The sequence below is a fragment of the Amblyraja radiata genome, chromosome 16, assembly GCF_010909765.2.
Source record: "Amblyraja radiata isolate CabotCenter1 chromosome 16, sAmbRad1.1.pri, whole genome shotgun sequence".
Lineage (NCBI taxonomy): Eukaryota > Metazoa > Chordata > Chondrichthyes > Rajiformes > Rajidae > Amblyraja > Amblyraja radiata.
The window spans coordinates 15,700,248-15,720,619 of NC_045971.1; the positions used below are offsets into that span (position 1 = coordinate 15,700,248).

At 47.2% G+C, this 20,372-nt stretch overlaps 1 protein-coding gene across 2 annotated transcripts; it reads right to left on the bottom strand.

The window, feature by feature from the left end:
• Positions 1 to 21: 21 nt before the first annotated feature.
• Positions 22 to 17,787, bottom strand: rnf113a (ring finger protein 113A). 2 transcript variants are annotated; one of them, XM_033035206.1, is made up of 10 exons: positions 17,640 to 17,787; positions 13,903 to 13,982; positions 12,547 to 12,642; positions 10,716 to 10,823; positions 10,219 to 10,328; positions 7,338 to 7,444; positions 6,444 to 6,533; positions 2,810 to 2,903; positions 2,579 to 2,685; positions 22 to 182 (listed from the first exon to the last, which is right to left on the bottom strand). In XM_033035206.1, the coding sequence occupies exons 1-10, from the start codon at positions 17,734 to 17,736 to the stop codon at positions 97 to 99; spliced, it is 975 nt and encodes a 324-aa protein (XP_032891097.1). In that variant the 5' UTR covers positions 17,737 to 17,787; the 3' UTR covers positions 22 to 96. The 2 variants fall into 2 exon arrangements, with proteins under 2 accessions (XP_032891097.1, XP_032891098.1); XM_033035207.1 differs by lacking the exons at positions 13,903 to 13,982; positions 17,640 to 17,787 and adding an exon at positions 12,781 to 12,894 and having other exon boundaries at positions 29 to 182.
• Between the last annotated feature and the right edge of the window lie 2,585 nt (positions 17,788 to 20,372).

Sequence of the window (20,372 nt, forward strand, 5' to 3'; positions counted from 1 at the left end):
TAAACAAGGAAGCACACAGAATTATTTGTAAAACAAGTTTATTTTGCTGACCAAAATTTGAAGCATGGTCTATACTGTGCAGAGCGGTGGACGGTGTTACTCCGTATGCTCCACTTCGGATGCTTCGTGGGAATGTTCTGCCATGCTCTCAGCTTCGTGCTTTTTCATTTTTGCCATGAGTTCTGCAATGGATAGAAGAAAGTTGTATTAAAAGTCGCCCAAATAATCAATACAGGCTCTGGACACGTCAGAACATGAGAAATAATGGCAGGAGTATCCTCCATTCATCAAAATCACAGCTACATAAAACTTTGGTTAGGCCGCATTTGCAGTATTGTCTGGAGTTTTCATTGCCTCATTATAGGAAGGATGTGGAGGTTTTGGAGAGAATACAGAAGAGGTACACTAGGATGTTGGGTATATTGGAGAGTATTAGCTGTAAGAAGGACATACTTGGATTATTTCCTCTGGATCATGAGAGGGTGATAGAGAATAATTAATGGAAACAGGTCTCCTACCCCCCCCCCCCCCTCCCCCCTCCCAAACTACTCCAAGATCTGAGGTTGGACAATATCCCTCTAAACCATTTCCGTCCCTGTGCCTGTGTAATTGTCTTTGCAAACAATGAGATTGTACTTGCCTCTACAGCTTCATTTGGCAGCTTAATCTCCATACTCGCCACACCGTGTAAAATTAGTCCCTCGGTTCATTTAAAGTTTTATCTCTTACCTTCTTAAATCTACGCACTCTAGTTTTAGATTCTCCTACACTAGCAAAAAGACTGACCATTCACTTTATTTATGCCCCTCATGATTTTACATACCTCTATAAAGTCGCCATTCAGCCACCTACATGGCAAGGATAAAAGCCCCAGCCTATGGAACCTCTTATAACTCAACGTCCTTTCTATAGCTGGGTGACAGAACTGTGCAGAGTACTCTAAATGCAGCCTCACTGATAACTTGTACAGTTGTAACATGACATCACAAATCATGTACTTAAAGAGTGCCAAACCTCTTTTCCACCACCTGTCTGCCTTCCGCAAAGACTCCCCCCCCTGTCTGCCTTCCGCAAAGAACGCTCCCTCGGCAACTCCCTTGTCAATTCTTCCCTTCCCTCCTGTTCCACCCCTTCCCCGGGCACTTTCCCTTGCAACCGCAAGAGATGCTACACCTGTCACTTTACCTCCCCCCTCGACTCCATTCAAGGACCCAAGCAGTCGTTCCAGGTGCGACAGAGGTTCACCTGCACCTCCTCCAACCTCATCTATTGCATCTGCTGCTCTAGATGTCAGCTGATCTATATCGGTGAGACCAAACGTAGGCTTGGCGATCGTTTCGCCGAACACCTCCGCTCGGTCCGCACTAACCAACCTGACCTCCCGGTGGCTCAGCACTTCAACTCCCCCTCCCATTCCGTATCTGACCTCCCTGTCCTGGGCCTCCTCCACGGCCAGAGTGAGCAACACCGGAAATTGGAGGAACAGCACCTCATATTCCGCTTGGGGAGTCTGCATCCTGGTGGCATGAACATTGAATTCTCCCAATTCTGTTAACCCTTACTGTCTCCTCCCCTTCCTACCTCAGCCCTCCTCCTTTTTCCTTTCTTCTCCCCGCCACCCCCCACCCCCTATCAGTCTGAAGAAGGGTTTCGGCACGAAACGTTGCCCATCTCCTTCGCTCCATAGATGCTTCTGCACCCGCTGAGTTTCTCCAGCATTTTTGTGTACCTTAAACTCTTTTTCACCACCCTGTCTAATTGTGGCACCACTTTCATGGAAGTATGTACCTGTACCCCTCGGTCTCTCTGTTCTACAACTCTCCAGGGCCACTTTATTTCCAGAAGAGCTGCATTGGTATTGGTTTATTAATGTCACATGTACTGGGATGCAGTGAAAAACCATATATGATTACAAACAAATAGGTAGTGCAGAAGAGAAAGGAAAGAGAATGCAGAACGTAGTGTATACCTCCTTCCGTCACCTTTTCTGGCTGCATAATCCAGCCACTCACCACTTGTCCCGCACATCTCCTTTAAACATACCTCCTCTTACCTTAATGCTACACCATTTAGTATTTGAAAGTTGTATTAATGCTATACCTCCCATCTACCTCATTGGAGACTTTTGAACTATCTTTAATCAGACTTCAATGTTATATCTTACACTAAATGTTGTACCTTTATCCTTACCTATGCACTGGGTACGACTTGATTGTATTCATGTGACTGTGACTGGATAGCACGCAAACAAAAGCTTTTCACAGTATCTTGGTATACATGACAATAATAAACAAAACTAGTGAAGAAAACCTGCCAGTTGTATCTATATATACACCAGTCTCACGTCAAGACATGTGACGTCATTGGTCTCTCCTGGGTCCCAGTAGGCTATGTACTTTGCACAAAAGTGAAGGTTCACCACCACCATCTCCGTGGAAGTAAAAATAGGTGTGAATGTACTTAGTTGAACAAGTATGGAGAATGATGCTAAATAGTTAGGATTTTTTTTCTCCAAAAAATGATTCTGGAAGTTTTGGTGCTAAATGCCACTTTAAACAGGAAAGTAACTTTCACGTACCTTTGGCTGGATTAAAGACTCCATTGGTCTGCTCGTTACACACATAACAGCGTTTAGATTTACGGTAATGCTGCAAAGCGCAATTTTCACAGAAATAGTGCTTGCACCTGTGTAAAAACATGCAATTGGTTAAATATCATGGAGAGCATGACATTTCTAAATTAACAACCACCAGATTTCTGGCTAAATAATGTGAAGACGTTGTGGCCTTGTCCTGACAAAGTTACTCACTTAGTCATCACTGGGTTGGTAAATGAGGTCCTGCAGATAAAACATTTAAAGGGCATGGCATCCTCATCACTGCTCACTTCATAGTTCTCGTCATCTGCAAAAGAAAGCACACGATCGTGAGAAGCCACACAACTGTGTCGAAATACCCATAAAGTTGTTCAAATTTGCTCTGATTAACAGAATGGGACATCCGCTGAACATGGCAGCTGGTTAAACAAAGCTAGTTACCAAAAAAGATCAGCTTGGCAGCTGCTCAAGTGAGTGTCAATTAATGTCAATTGAATCTTTATCAATTAATCAAAAGCTATTTCCCAGTTTAGACTAAACCTCCAAAAAATGGAGTAGATTTAAAAAAATCTGTGAAAATTAAATGAATATGAATATCTGCAGGTTATTAGAAAAAGTTAATATGGAAAACTAAATATATCTTACAGCTCAGGAAAAATACTAGATCAGAATTCGCTCTTGCACCCAAGTTTAAGATTGTTTTTACTACTTTTAAAGAGATTAAAGTTGTTTTTACTTGTAATTATACGGGTGAGATGATAAAAGCTCATGCTGTAAACTTGCTTTTATTTGCAGTGTGGAGCTGTAATTAATCTTTAATGATGCTCTGAGTATTCCGAGAACAAGCCAGTGAAAAGCTGTTCTGTCTCAGATTGAAAGATTCCTCTTTATCACAATACAAGGAAAATACATCATATAGATTTTGAACATGACCGGACTAACACAAGAAATGGAAGCACACCATATAAGCCAGCTTCACCATTTATCGCAGCTGATATTCCCATGTCAACTCCATTTTCCAGCACCACCCTTATATCCCTCAACTCCTTAATTGCTAGAAATGTATTGTATTCAATTTATTGCATTTTTGTTATCTATATGTATTGTGTTTACAGGCTTGAAATGCTGCTCCAAGTAAGAACTACATTGTGCAGTACATATGAGTATTATACATTCTTGACTCCATTGATTCCTGCCTTTGAATGTACACAGTGACTGAGCATCCAGTCTTCTGCAGTACAGATCTTCAAATGTTCACCATCCTTTGAGAGAATACATTTCTCTTCATTTTTAGTCTTAAAAGGCCTAACCCTTTTTTTTTCCAAACTGCACCACCTTTCCTAGATTTACAAAGTATCTTGACAAGCATTCGAGTTGCCAAAGCACAGAAGGCTGTGGACCAAGTGCTTGTAAATGGGATTAGTGTACAGGGGTTAACGTGGATATTTGTGGGTTGAAGGCCCCGTTTCTGTGGTTTATTACTCCTATAGTCCTGATATACATCTGTACGGGTGAAGTAAAGGAAAAGCAAAGGCTTGAAATATTAGTGATTTTATATAGACCCCCCAAAACAGTAGTACTAAATATGAAATCAGAGATGCATGCAATAGAGGTACATCTATTATGGAGGATTTTAATCTACATATAGATTAGGCAAACCAAATTAGCAATAATATTGCAGAAGAGGATTTTCTGGAGTGCCTTTGCGGTGCTTTAAGAACCATTATGAAGTATCAATCAGCTAGCAGGTCACCCAAAACCGGGTACTTTGTAATTTAAAAACATTAATAAACAATGTTGTGTTGGGTCCTTGAGGAAGAATGACCATAATTTGATTGAATCTTTCACTAAGGTGGAAAGAGAGAGAGAATTGATTCCGAGACAAGGGTCTTGGATTCCAAATAAAGGAAGCCATGAAGGTGTGTGGCACGAGTTGGCTACGATAGATCAGGGAACATTACTGGAGCAGCAGCGGCAAAAGGTTTATGGATGAATCACAATTGCATGGTGCAAATAAAACAGGAAATGTGGCTTAACAATGAATTTCAAAATAAATTAAGAATAGTATTAGATTCAATGAGGAGAAATATAAAAAGGCCAGAAAATGTCACAAACCTGAGGATTGGGAGTGTGTAGAAATTAGCAAAGGAAGAAAAAAAAATTATTGATAAGAAAGGAGAAGATAGAACATGGAAGAAAGCCTGCAGAGGCCACAGAGTGGGCGGCGCGACTTTCGTCAGCAACGGCCTCTGCAGTCCGTCTGCGTTTTTATGTCTATGTTTTTATGTAGTTTTTGTTATTTTTTGTTGGGGTATGTGTGTGGGGGGGGGGGTGGGGGTGGTGTGGGGGGTTGGGGGTAACTTTTAAATCTCTCCCTGCACGGGAGACCCGACCTTTTCTTTGTCGGGTCTCCGTTGTCGTTGGGGCTGCAACGAGGAGCGGCCTCCAACAGGAAGACCGGGGGCTGTGGTGCCGACTACTCACCTCACCGTCGCGGAGCTGGCCGAGTCCAGAGCGGGTGGAGCTGTGGTGGGCGCTGCTGCGGCCCGACCTCCGGAGATTCGGAGGCTGCAACTGCGGGTCTGGCGGACGGCGGCACCGGGAGCCCGCGGGTCCCTGGAGGGAGACCGCTTTTCGGGGCTTCCGCAACGGCGACTTCTCCCGCCCGAGTTGCGGGGTTGAAGAGCTCCTGGAGCGGGGCCTTACAGCACCGCCCCGCGCGGCTTGGAATGGCCGCGGGACTGCGAGCGCACGCCGGGGGCTCTAACATCTAGAACCCGGTGCGCGACCTTGCATCACCCGGCGTGGCTTTAATGGCCGCGGGACAATTCGCCATCGCCCGCCGGGGGTTTTGACTTTGACTCTGACATCGGGTGGGAGAGTGCAGTGGAGAGAGAAGTTTTTTTGGCCTTCCATCACAGCAATGTGATGGATGTTTATGTAAATTATGTTGTGTCTTGGGTCTATTTGTTTGTAATGTATGGCTGCAGAAACGACATTTCGTTTGGACCTCAAGGGGTCCAAATGACAATAAATTGAATTGTATTGTATGTAAACTGACTGAAAAGAAATTGATTGCTAAGTGAAGAGAAGATCAGTGAAGACAAATGTAGCTCTCTTGTAGTCAGACACAAGGGAATTTATTATAGGGAACAAAGAAATGGGAAAACAATTAAATTCATACTTTGGTTCTGTCTTCAAAGGATGATATAACAGCACCACCAGGAATGTTGAGGACGAGGGAGGAACTAAATGAAATCAGGAAAACGAAGGGATAGAATATTGATAAATCCCTGAGGCTTGATAGTCTGTATTTTGGAATATTTAAGGAAATAAGCAGCAAAAGATACGATTGGTCGCATAGTAGGTTTGCAGATGACATGAACTTTGCGGCTCAATGGATCTACTTATGCTTGTACTTTCTATGACATGACCTCTGGTGCTGTCAGTGCAGAGTTTGCACATTTTGCCTGCTACCATTTACTCCGGGTGCTCAGATTTCCTCCAACATCCCAATGATGTGTGGTTTAGTAGGTTGATTAGATGCTGTAAATTGCCCTGTAGCGTGTTGATGAGTGATAAAATGAGTTGATGTTGAAGAGAATGTGGGGAGAATAAAATTGGGATTAATATAGGATTAATTAGTGGTTGTTGGCATGAACTCAGTGGAACAAAAGGCCTGTTTCCATATTGAATCTCATTACAGCATTCAGAATACATTGCAACCTTCATATTACTTAGTAGTTTAACAAGATGGGTGATGCTGATAGAATGTCACTCAACTCAAAAAGGGATATGTTGTATCGCACTGTAAAGAGAGGAGATTGTTCAGGGTTACAACACTCACCATTTACACTGTAACGGCCTTCATCCAGCTCTCGTTCTATCTGCCAGCCATGCTTGTAGTCTGAGCGGTCGTGCAGGAACTTACAGCTGTCTGCAAGGAGAAGAAAATCCCATTGAACAAAGTCTGAGGAATGTGTGTATACTCTGTCAGCACTGCATGTATCTGGAATATTCAACTCTGTTTGCTTTTCTCCACTGACATTGCCTGGTCTGCTGGGCATTTACTACAGCCATGACTTGCGTTCTACAACTGTTATAAGCCTCTATCTACCTTCATTAATCTACCAACCAGATGGCTTCATCGACAGTTTATCACCATGGCACCCTTTCTTTCTGCGCTATTTCCATTGTCCTATTACCCTTCCTTTTCTCTGAAGTTCTGACAAAGGGTCTTCAACCTGAAACATTCTGTTTCTTTTTACACAGCTGCTGCCTGACCTGTGAAGTGTTTGTAGTTTTTTAAATATTTTTGTCTCAGAAATCTAGCAACTGCAGTATTTTGATTTTCCTACTTGGAGGATTTGCCTCCTTTTCCAATTTTTCCTTGCTCTCAATGCTGAGCTAAGGTGCAGGGATATCAATACTTGCAGTTCCTTGTCCAGTCCAAGCAGCACGTCAGAATTGATTCTGTGTGCATCAAAACTACTCCTCACCCTCGAGGAACTTCCTATGCATTGTATTTACAGGACATTGGGGAATTTAACCCTTGCTGAAAGTGAGCCCGACAGTTTCAAACGAAAGATCGCCTTGGCCACGATCAGCTAGACCAGGGATCAGTTGGTTCTGAGTTACGGTCAAAGTAAAGGAGTGTGAAAAACTGAACATATTTGCGAAATCGCCTTTCCAACACGCCCATCCCTCCCACCAAATAGAACACAAGAAAGGATAAACTTGCCTCCAAACCCACAGAAGCCTGTCTCTTTGTAATCTTTACAGATGTCAGGCTGGTAATCCCACCGCACTGTTGCTCGGAGATGTTCAGGTGCTCGGATGGGTCCTTTCCTGACACACAATAAGCACATGGTTGATACCAATGATGACAGTCCAAATGGCACATATGTTTGTTGCTACCCAGGCAGTGACAGGTAGCACGGGCGGAAATTGCTATCAAAACATGGGGGGTACACGATTTCTTGGTGGCTGCACGCACGCATGTGCACACGCGAGGCTTCGGAAGCTTCGGCCGTGGGCCCCGTGGACGGTAATATCGGGAGCTGACCTGGTTGGTGACCGAGTCTGAACTCCAGCAACAGCAGCTTCGTCTGCCCCGAATCGTGGGGCTTGAATCAGCCCGTTCGCAGGGCCTTTCATCGCCCAGCGCGGCTTAAAATCGGCCGTGGGATCTTCCATCGCGGCCGGGCGATGAAAGGCCCCGCAAACGGGCCGATTCAGCCATTAGAAAGCATCCGATACCCGCTTGAATCTTTCAAAAGCTACAATGGGATGAAAAAAAAACCTAAATAACCGTGAATGAGGGACTAACCTGCAAGCCAGCCAGGAAACCCGTTCGTCCGGGGACCTTAATGACCTGAACCGTTTAAATCCGCTCCCCGTTTAAATCTTTCCCATCCACCAATACATCCAATTAGTCCAAATGGTAATTGTACCCGCAATAGACAGTTTTAAGAAATTCCCCGTGAATACCTTCAGTAATAGTTGAAGGTCAAAACACAATTGGTGACACATCGTGTAAATACGATGATAAGTGACATTTAACAAACGCTTAACAGTGTCCATTAACAGATCGTTTTCGTCTCAGAGGAATCAAGTGATAACCGACTCCAATCGCTCGACTATTATATGTCTGTGGAATGGATGATGGATGAGCATGGGGGGGGGGGGGGGTTGTCCCCCACCTCTCAAAACATGGGGGTTTTGTTCTCAATGTGTGGATTGTTTTCTTGCTGACATTGATATTGTCTCTCGGCTCAAGTCATCGCTTTTAAAACATGGGGGGGCGGGGGACACAATTTCCTGGCCTTTACTCACACTCACTTTTACTCACAATCACAGGGACTCCCCCCTCTGCTAACCAGGGCTCTCTCACACACACACACACACACACACTCCCACTACTTGCTTTAAAAACGCTATTGATACCGACAAGGCCCCAGCCCCTCAGCCGAGCCTCTGCCTTTCCCAGCCTCCGCCCCCTCCCCGGGGCCACCGCTACCTGCGCTCCAGGTGCCGGTGCCGGTGCTGCCGGCGCCTTGCTCCACAAGGACGTCTTGTCCCACCCCCCGGACGTCTCCCTCCTTCAATCATCATGTCCCGCTACCCCCACCACTGCCTGCTGAACGACGTCTCTCTCGTCCAATCGGCGCCCTCGATCATCAGTCCCACCCCCACTGTCTCGTGGAAAGCAGAGATTTTTAATACTTTCACAGAATCTCAAAATCCGGATTACAAAACATGGGGGGGGGGGGGGGGATTGTCCCCCCCCCCCCCCCCCCCCCAGATTTCCGCCCATGGCTGATTCAGGGGAGCAGTGGATTGCAGGTTCTGCAACAACCAAGCTGGGGAACAGCAACCATCAGGCAGAGCAATTAGGCAATCCTAGCAATTATTACGAAGCAGGCGCAGTGACTTTGGGGCTGGACATTACCATCAGTGATTCCATCATCATTCACTGCCCATGAGGAACGGGCAGGAATGGCAAATGGATTTTTATACAACTGGAGAATGAGGAGTTGGATTAGGAAGTTTGTCAAAATCCAGTCATATTCTCTATTGCAAGGGGAATCATTCCTAACTTCTCCAGTCTATTTACATAACGAAACACAAAATCCCTCAACCCAAAATCAGTTTAGTAAACTGGCGGTGGCTGCATGTGTAATATATGCAAAAGGACTTTCACTGAACAGTTGCATGTGTGACAAATAAAGCGCCGTTGAACCACTGAAATCCCGTCTGCCCCCTCTCAAACATTTTGTCTCACATGTTCCTGCAGGGTGGCATCCAAGACCTAACACAATAATCCAGTTTTGGCAAACTAGTTTTTTTTAAATGACTTCATGATCCGCTCTGCCTCCGTTTATTCAGACCAGCATCCCTGTAATTTTTTTTTAACCATTTTCTCAACCTACCATGCTAGTTTCAACAATCCATTCACTTGGGCAGAGTGGTGGCAGATGGAATTTAATCCAGGCAAAAGTGCAAGGTTAAATTTTGGAGGACGATATAGAGCGCTGATGTGCAGAGATTCCTTGGGGTGCACGAGGGCGGTTAAAAAGGCATTGGGAAGCTTGCCTATACAGTGCATTCAGAAAGTATTCAGACCCCTTCACTTTTTCCACATTTTGTCACGTTATAGCCATTGTAAAATGGATTAAATTCATTTTTTTTATCATCAATCCACACAATACCTCAGAATGAAGAAGCGAAAACAGGTGTTTAGAAAATTTTGCAAAGTGATTACAAATAAATAACTGAAATATCACATTTACATAAGTATTCAGACCCTTTACTCAGTACTTTGCTGAGGCACCGTTGGCAGCGATTACAGCCTCAAATTTAAAGGAGATCTGTAGGGTGTTTTTCCACATGGAGTGATGATATCTGGAACAAGTTGCCAGAGTGGGTGGCAGAGGCAGATAGAATTACCTTTCAAAAAGCATTTGGGCAGGTACTTGAATTTGCCTAATGTGGGAAAACGGGATTAGCAAAGACAGGCATCACTGCAACATGTATGAGGTGAGATAATTATTTCTGTGCTGTACAACTCCAAGATTCTTCGTAAACTTTGGGATATCAGGAAGAGGAGCTTTCTCACTCACCTTACCATTCCCGAAGCTGCATTTGCCATGGACGTGTCCTTGGGTTTGATATATTTGATATAGTTGTTTATACCGCGATAGAGTTTCTCGTCATCTTTCCCTTTCAGTTCCTGCAAACACAAACAGAGCCTCACTCTTACACTTGAAGCAGAAATAAAGAGTGGTAGTGAAGGCAAACTGCACCTTCAATAAAAACCTCAGGTCAGGTGTATCTATAAACATTATAGTACAGGTCCACCACCGATTTTCCAGCAACTGATGGTCTGGTTAACTCCTTAGACAACAATAGACAATGTGGTTAGGAAGGTACACAGCATATGCATCTTCATTAATCAGTGCACTGAATACAGAAGGAGGGAGATTATGCTCCAACTTTATAAAACCGTGGTCAGACCTCAGCTGGAGTACTGTGTGCAGTTCAAGTCAGCAAGGTATAGGGGATATGTGACAGTAGTGGTTTTCCCTCCATTCCTGATGCCACATTGCCGCCGGCTCACCTCTTGGACCTTCTGGCTTCGTTCGAAGATAGCTTGCATATCTTTATCTTTCTCCGTGTCCAACTGATAGACAGCTGTTGCTCCCATGTCTTCTGGCCCCACAGCTTTCTAGGAAGCAGAGATTGTACATTTAGTGCCACAGAGACTTCCAACCAGATCATATCACAACAAAAGCACCACAAAAGTGACAACACAACTAGCAGAGTCACTGCCTCACGGGGACCTGGGTTCAATCCTGAACTTGGGAGCTAGCTATGTGGAGTTTGCATGTTTCCCCAATACAATACAATACAATACAATATTTATTGTCATTTGAGCCTCAGTGAGGCTCAAACGAAATTCCGTTTCCACAGCCATACAAAGACAATTTCCTACAGACATACACACAATTTAATTCACACAAACATCCATCACAGTGAACCCACTGTGATGGAAGGCAAAGTCTTTTCTCTCCCCTGTTCTCCATGTCTCTCCCGATGTCCAAGCCCCAGGTGGGCGATGATAAGTCCCACGGCCATTTTAGGCCGTGCCGGGCGATTTACGGCCCCGCTCCCGGTCTAAAAGTCACAATGTTGGAGCCCCCGGCGGGCGCTGTAATGTCCCACGGCCATGAAGCCGCGCCAGGCGATATACGGCCCCGCTCCGGGTCGTTCCAACCCCGCGACACGGGCTGGAGAAGTCGCGTTGCGGAAGCTCCGGGAAGCGGTCTCTCCACCCGGACCCGCGAGCTCTCGATGTCCCAGTCCACCGGACCTGCGGCTGCGTTGCTGGAGCCTCCAAGCCCCAGGAGTCGAGTCGCAGCAGCGAGTCACCACCGCTCCCCATGCTCCGAGGCCGGCCAGCCCCACGATGGTGAGTAGTCCGCAGCTCCGCAGTCTCCCGAGCCCCCGGGTCGTTCAGGTTGGAGGCCGCTCCACGGTGCTAGGCCCCAACGACAACGGAGACCCGACAGGGAAAAGGTCGGGTCTCCCGGACAGGGAAGAGATTTTAAACAGTTTCCCCCTCCCCCCTCCCCCGCCCCCCACATATACACATTTAAAGCCAGTATTAAAAAACACCAACACTACATTTAACTAGACAAAAAAAAAAAGAAAAGACAGACAGGCTGTAGGGGCTGCTGCAACGGGTGAGTCGCGCCACCAAAATCACCTACTGTGACCAAGTAGGTGCTCCCGCTTCCTCCTACATCCCAAAGGCATGTAGATTGGTAGGTTAATTGGTGGCTGTAAATACCCTGATTGTGTCAGTGAGGAGTAGAATATGGGAGCATTTTATGAGAGTGTGGTGAAAATAAAATAGGATTGGTGTACGATCGATGCATTGGTGGTTGAGGATTAGTGCAGGCCCAGTGCCTGTTTGCCCCTTCCCATACTCACTTTTCTGTCCTGGGCCTCCTCCATTGCCAGAGTGAGGCCACGTGCAAACTGGAAGAACAGGGTATCATATTCCCCATGGATAGCTTACAATCCAATGGTATGAGCATTGAATACTCCAATTTTAGGTAATCTCTCAACCCCACCCCGACTGTCAGCAAATTATTTCCCTGCATGAGCCTAATAATGCTGGCTCTTAATAATGAATGTTCTTCAAAAATTTCTGAGCACTACTCTCCTCTGAATGGTGATCATGCTAAGAACTTGTCACTCCCAGCTCAAAACACAATATAAGCTTGGAGCCCTCCTGGTGAAGTATAATGTTCTTGTCAGTAGCACTCAACTTAAATTCTGAAAACATGTTAAAGGTCACTGATGGCTCCAAACAATCTACATGTTACCCGGACACCCGAGCTGCCAACAATGTGGGTTGCGTCGAAGCGGATACTGATCCTTACCGCTGATCGCGTGGATTTGTAGGAGACGGTGATTTTCTCGGGTCCATCACTGTCAGTGTCACTGTACTGCTCCTTTGGTGCTGCTGGTTTCGCAGTCTGGGAATGATCAAACAGAATTTAAAAAAAGCCAAGAACCATACAGGAGCAGATTGTTCAGCCATTCACCAGCCGAGCACAGGCCATAGACCAACCCAGAACTAAGCAGTAATCTCCATTCACACCTACCACTTTTACCACCTCTTCTGATGACAGCATCCTTGAGTTTGTTGGCTGACACATGCCATTCTCCTACTGCTGGGGCAATGCTTGTGAATGGGGCTCTTTGGATAGTTTGTGAACTTATCTGGAATAACCTTCTGGGAGAGGTGGAGGAGGCAGATTTAATTACAAAATATAAGAGGCATTTGGAATAGATACGTGGATAGGACAGGTGTAATGAAGGACCTCATGGAAGAAGATGGAATTAGCGTAGATAAGCATCATGGTCAGCATGAACAAGGTGTGCTTAAAGAGGACATTTTGATGCTGTATAATTCTATGGCTCTAAAGGCAGCATTGATAAGTTAGTGAGTCTAATATCAATGCTAAATTCGGAGGACTGGGATAAATCTGCAATTAGAGCGATGGGGAGCAGTCAAGGACAGATAACATGGCTTCATTAAGAGGAATTCCGATCTGACTAATTTGAGTGAATTTTTTAAACAGGTATCTAATTGTGTTGATGAGAGCAGTGTGGTTGATCTAACGTGGACCTCAGCAAGGTTTTTGACAAAGTCAGACAAAGACGACATGCAAAGATAACAGCCCATGGGATCCAGGGCAATAGGTTAGGGGGAAATGGGTTATGGGTTTGTTGCAATTGCTCTGACCTCTTTGCTAGAGGAACAATGAATTATGGACTTGCAAATTAGATCCAAAAAGTCTGTGACAAGCGGCATACTGTAGGGGTCATTGTTGAGACCCTTGCTGTTTGTAATCTATATTAATCATCAAGATGTGATTGAAGGGGTTATGATTTGCAAATCTGCAAATAACATAAAGATGTGTGGGTTTCTCTCACTGCCATCGACTATTGAACAATGCTAATTTGTTGACAAAATAGGTACAGCAATGGCAAATAGAATTTAATCTAGAAAAAAAAGAGATGATGCATTTAAGGCCATGATACAAACAAAGCATAGGTTCCTCGGAAGTATTCATGGACCTTGATGTACTTTTCAATCAAGACTACGTTGGTACTGCAGTCTTTGGAATTTAGAAGAATGAAGGGTAATCTTATTGATGCATTTAAGAACCTAACTATTATGAATCTACTAGCACTTTTCAACCAATCTGATCCAACACTGCCACACTCACCTTCTGTATCATAGGATTTGACACAGTCTTTCTCTTTTCTCTCCGCACCACTGTGTTTCCTTCGTCATCTCCACTGCTATCTGTGAAACAGGGGAAAACTTACTCAATACAGCAATACTCACTGTAGGTGAACACAATCTTGATAAAGTATGAGATTAACTCTTTAGGGCAATCATTACAAAGTAATAGCAGCATTAAATCTGAGGGCGGCTCAGGATCCAGAAAATTCTGCTGACCACAGCCTCCTTCTGATCAGACCCACTAGTTTTTCCTAACCATTGGAGTTACAGAGTCATGCAGAAACAGGCCCTTTGGCTCACCCTTCCAAACATTGAGTAGCTGTCTCCACTGATCCCATTTATCAGCATTAGGTCTGCAGCCTTCAATGCCCTGGCAATTCAAGTGCTCGCCCAGACACCTCTTAACTACCTCAGTGTCTTGGTCTCCACCACTCCCTTCGGCAATGTGTTTCAGATTCCAACTGTTAATCCTGGCCAAATTGGAGAGGCCGGGGCTTTAAAATGGGCTAAAAGCTTCAGGGTTGCTGAGAGATTTGGTCAATTTGGAATTGCTCTCTGCAGAGTTGGGACAGGCTGTGGAGAGGTGCCAGGGTGTCTAGAGCTTAGATACAATTTGCAAGAAAAGAATAAGAACGTCTGCAGACCCTGTCAATTAGGTGCAAAATGCATAGAATTGATTGGATGGTTGCAAACCAGACATACACCTTGTAAATAATGTTGCCGAGTTCAACTTTGCCTAGTGTTGATTGGATGAGGTATTGAGCCTTGTCTGAGTTTCTTGCAAGAACAGGGTAAATATTTCTAAGGTACACAAAAATGCTGGAGAAACTCAGCGGGTGTAGCAGCATCTATGGAACGAAGGAAATAGGTGACGTTTCGGGCCGAAACCCTTCTTCAGACTGATAGGAGGTGGGGGGGGGGGGAGAAAGAATGAAAAGGGGGAGGAGGAGGAGCCCGAGGGCGGGGGGATGGGAGGAGACAGCTCGAGGGTTAAGGAAGGGGAGGAGACAGCAAGGGCTAGCAAAATTGGGAGAATTCAATGTTCATGTCCGCCGGCCGCAGGCTACCCAGGCGGAATATAAGGTGCTGTTCCTCCAATTTCCGGTGTTGCTCACTCCGGCAATGGAGGAGACCCAGGACAGAGAGGTCGGATTGGGAATGGGAGGGGGAGTTGAAGTGCTGAGCCACCGGGAGTTCAGGTAGGTTCTTGCGGACTGAGCGGAGGTGTTCGGCGAAACGATCGCCCAACCTCCGCTTAGTCTCACCGATGTAAATCAGCTGGCATCTAGAGCAGCGGATGCAGTAGATGAGGGGGAGATGGGAAGATGTGGCGAGTGGTGGGGTCACGTTGGAGGTGGCGAAAATGGCGGAGGATGATTTGTTGTATTTGCCGGATGGTGGGGTGAAAGGTGAGGACTAGGGGGACTCTGCCCTTGTTGCGAGTGCGGGGATGGGGAGAGAGAGCAGTGTTGCGGGGTATGGAAGAGACCCTGGTGCGAGCTTCATCTATGGTGGAGGAGGGGAATCCTCGTTCCCTGAAGAGCGAGGACATTTCCGATGCCCTGGTGTGGAAAATATTCCAAATATTCCTAAATTGGCTTCCTTTAGAAGCCTGGTTTGAATACAATGTATTAAGCTGCTGTATTATTGGGTTAGGGAAATGTCTGTTATGTATGGGGTTAATCGATATCTGTAATAGGATTATTAAGAGACCACCCCCATGTGGTTCGGCCCCTCGAGGTCCCGGGACATATAAAAGTCCACTAGCACGAGGTCCAACGTCGATCTGCTGTGAGAGCATTTGGGACGGTGTGAACTTCTGGAGTGTCTCTGTTTGAGCGAGGCCTAGATCAGGCAGTTACGAGGATCGAACCCGCGGTGGGATAAGTACACTAGTTGAACTGTGATGCTCTCTTGTTAAAATAAAGATTGGTTGTTTCAAGTGCTTGGTTCAGTGTTTTTACTGAAACTAAACTGGGGGGAAGCTTAGAAACGAGCAATTTACACAACCATCCTCTTATCTGGCCGATCTCTATCGCTCTCATTTCAATTCTGCCATCAGGAAGAAGGTATGGGAGTTCAGGAGCAGATTCTCACCAACAATCATCAAGCTATTAAACACTACAACATCCAAACGACATAGACTTTGGGGCATTGTTTTTGACTTTGTACTATTATTGGGTTTTTTTAATATACTGAACGTTTTTGTTGTTTATTATGGTGATTACATATTTGTTGTGCTGCTGCGAGTAACAATTTCATTGTACGTTTCGGGACATATGACAACTCAACTCATTCCTTCTCTCCAGAGAGGCTGCCTGACCCGCTGAGTTAATCCAGCATTTAGTGTCTGCACTCAGCTCTGCTTCCCGGTTCCCTGTATATTTTGTTTCCTTATTCATAACATAACACCCCTCTTCAATCAGTTCTGAACAGAAATATTCACAGGGTGGATGCCCAGAGTGTTTCCATTGACGCTATGTAGTGAACTGGGGCACACTTGCAGAATAAGGCCTTGGAAATTACTTTCATCATAAAGGGGTGAAACTCTGTAATTCCTTACTTCAGAGTTTGAGTGAGTAACCCGAACCCCATCATCTCTCTTCGCTCCTGGTCTTCACTCCTCACCTCCCATCACTCCTCTCCCTCCCCCCTCACTCCTCTCCTCCCCCCTCACTCCTCTCCACCCATCACTCCTCTCCTCCCCCTCACTCCTCTCCTCTTACCCCTCACTCCTCCCCCCTCACTCCTCTCCTTCTCCCCCCCCTCACTCCCCTCCTCCTCCCCCCCACTCCTCTCCTTCTCCCCCCCTCACTCTTCTCCTTCTCCCCCCCTCACTCTTCTCCTCGCCCCCCTCACCCCTCTCCCCCCTCACTCTTTTCTCACTCCTCCCCTCTCCTCTCCCCCTTACTCCTCTCCTCCCCCTCACTCCTCTCCTCCCCATCACTCCTCTCCTCCCCCCATCACATCTCTCCTCCCCCTCACTCTTCTCCTCCCCCTTACTCCTCTCCTCACACTTCTCCTCCCCCCTCACTCCTCTCCTCCCCCCATCACATCTCTCCTCCCCTCCTCACTCTTCTCCTCCCCCCTCACTCTTCTCCTCCCCCCTTCACTCTTCTCCTCCCCCCCTCACTCTTCTCCTCCTCCCCCTCTCCTCCCCCCCTCACTCCTCTCCTCTCCCACACACCCCTCCCCCTAACTCCTCTCCTCTCCCCCCCACTCCCCTCCTACCCCCCACACTCCTCTTCTCTCCCCCCCCAACACTCCCCTCCCCCCTCACCTCTACCCCCCCATACTCCCCTCCCCCTCACTCCTCTCCTCCCCCCTCACCCCTCTCCTCTCCCTCACTCCTCTCCTCCCCCCCCCACCCCTCTCCTCCCCCCCCACTCCTCTCCTCCCCACACCCCTCCCCCTCTCCTCTCCCCCCACATTCCCCTCCCCCTCACTCCTCTCCTCTCCCCCACACTCCCCTCCCCCTCACCCCTCTCCCCCACACTCCCCTCCCCCCTCACCCCCCTCACTCCTCTCCTCCTCACTCCCCTCCCCCCTCACCCCTCCCTCCTCCCTCCTCTCCCCCCACATTCCCCTCCCCCCTCACTCCTCTCCTCTCCTCCCCCCACACTCCTCTCCTCCCCCCCCCCCCCCCCCCCACACTCCTCTCCTCTCTCACCCCCCTCCTCTCCTACCCCCCCTCACTCCCTCCTGATCTCCAATTACCTTTCTCGTCGTCCGCTCTTCGTTTTCTTCCTTTACATTTTTTCGCTGATTTTTTAAACAGGAAGCTGCAAACGGGAGCCTGCCCGGACTCCGCCATCTTGTCCGCTACCCGGCGCTCAGCGCGGGTCGCCCGCCACAGCGGCCCCTGGCGGCGCGTCGCCGCAGAGCGTCTGCAGAAACCCCAGTGGGTGGAGGGGAGAGGGATGGGGGCAGAATGGGCAGGACCAGGGGCAACTGGTAATGGGATAGAGGGTGAGGAGAGGAGTTGCGAGGGTAGGGGCTTTCCCCACACTGCTACACCTTGGAATAACTCAGTGGGACAGGAGAACATCTACCCATGTTCTTCAGAGACGGTGACCCGCTGAATTACTCCAGCACTTTGTGATTTTTTTAAAATCATTAATGCTGTTCCAATAACTTGCGTAGCACTGATGTTGGGCTCACGGGTCTGTAATTACCAGTGTTTTTCCTTCTTATGTCCCCTTCACAACTTCTAGCCTTTGAACCATCAGCAAATGTAATGACCATAGTGGCTTCTGCCAGTCATTTGTGTATTTAACAAATGTGTTTCAGGACCCCCCAGGACCTGTGCGGATCACCTTTAACATCTGCTTTAAGAAGACCACTTTCACCCTGGTGCTAAAGAAAAGCGAGGTAGCATGCGTCAATGACTACCGTCCAGTGGCTCTTTCATCCACCATCATAAAGTGCTTTTAGAGACTGTTGAGACACACGTTAACTCAAGCCTCCTATACAGACTTGATTCACTGCAGTTTTCCTACTGTCACAACAGGTGCATAGAAGATGCCATCTCCCTGGCATTACACTCATCTCCCAAACACCTAGATAACATGGACACCCATGTCAGACTCCCACCTATTGACTACAGCTCTGTATTCAATATCACACTCCTGTCCAAAGTCATCTCCAAACTCCTGGATCTTGGGGTCAGCGGATCTTCTACTTTCTGACCCATAGGCCACAATCAGTGAACAATACTTCCTCCACAATAATTCCCAACGCCAGTACCCCGCAAGGATGCATTCTTAATACCTTACTATACTTCCTGTGCACTCATGATTGTGAGGTCAAATTCAGCATGTTTCCAACGTCTCTTACCAACTTCTGCAGATGCCCTGTGGAAAGCATACTGTCAGGTTGATAAGACACAAAATACTGGAGTAACTCAGCGGGACAGGCAGCATCACTTGAGGGAAGGAATGGGTGATGCAGACTGAAGAAGGGTCTCCACCCGAAACGTCACCCATTACTTCTCTCCAGAGATGCTGCCTGTCCGGCTGAGTTACTCCAGCATTTTGAGTCTATATTCAGTTTAAACCAGCATCTGCAGTTAAACCTACACATTGTCCGGTTGATTTGAGAACTGTGCCCAAAACCGCAAAATATTGCATTGAGTTATGAAATTATGTCCAGTCCATCACATAGACCAAGATGGCGTCGCGTGCACAACGCGAGGCTCTGCGTCTCCGTAGTATTTGTAATTTAGTTATTTGTCTGTTAATCATTACCTTAGTTTTCGCCCGGAGCACCCGAGCGAAGACTCTATACAGCCGTCAGGAGCTATTAGAGCTCGGCCGTCTCTGCGTAACGAGCCCCCGAAGCGACTTCCAACTGCCGCCGGAGATCTCCAGGACAGCGTGGTCTAGCGGGCCAGCTTCCCCGACAGGTAGTGCCCGGAGGCGGCGCAGGGACCGCAAACAAAGACGTGGGAAGCGGGGAGGACATCGAGCTAGGCTGAAATTAAATCCTCACCAGCCAGCTCTGCCCAGCATTTTCCTCGCGAATGTCCGATCCTTGGTGAGTAAAATCGATGAACTAAGGCTGCGGATCACCACACACAGACGGATCGCTGACTGCAACGCCATGGTCTTTACTGAAACATGGCTCAACGGCAACATCCCGGACAACGCCATCGAGCTGGAGGGGCGCACTGTCTTCAGGGCCGACAGAACAGCGGAGGACTCCGGTAAGACCAAGGGCGGCGGATTGTGCATCTATGTGAACAACTCATGGTGTACGGACGTCGTTAGGATTGGTGGCCACTGCTCTGCTGACCTGGAATACCTGATGTTAAAGTGCAGGCCCTTCTATTTGCCAAGAGAATTCTCATCGACTGTTATCACCGCAGTCTATGTACCCCCGGACGCTAATGCCAGGCTAGCAATGGAAGAGCTGCAAGCTGCTATCAGCAAAAATCTATCTGCTCACCCAGAGGGGGCATTTATTGTTGCGGGTGATTTCAACCACTCCGACCTCAAAACTGTACTCCCCAGGTTCCATCAGCATGTTTCCTGCCCAACCAGAGGAAACAATATTCTGGACTTAGTTTACACTAATATTACTGAAGCCTACAAAGCCCTCCCCCTCCCCCACCTTGGTCAGTCTGACCACCTCTCTCTGTTCCTGCTCCCCAAATACACACCTCTGATCAGACGTGTGAAACCTACCACGAGGACAGTGAAGGTCTGGCCTGAGGGGGCTGTCTCTGTTTTACAGCAGCAGTTTCAGCAGACAGACTGGAGTCTGTTTGTCACCCAGGCCACCTTCAATTCACAAGTGGACATCAACTCATACACCTCAACAGTTATGGACTATATAAAATTCTGCACCGATAATGTCACTACACACAAAGAAATAAAGACCTTCCCTAACCAGAAGCCGTGGATGAGCAGGGAGGTCAGACTCCTACTGAAGGCTCGCGATGCCGCTTTC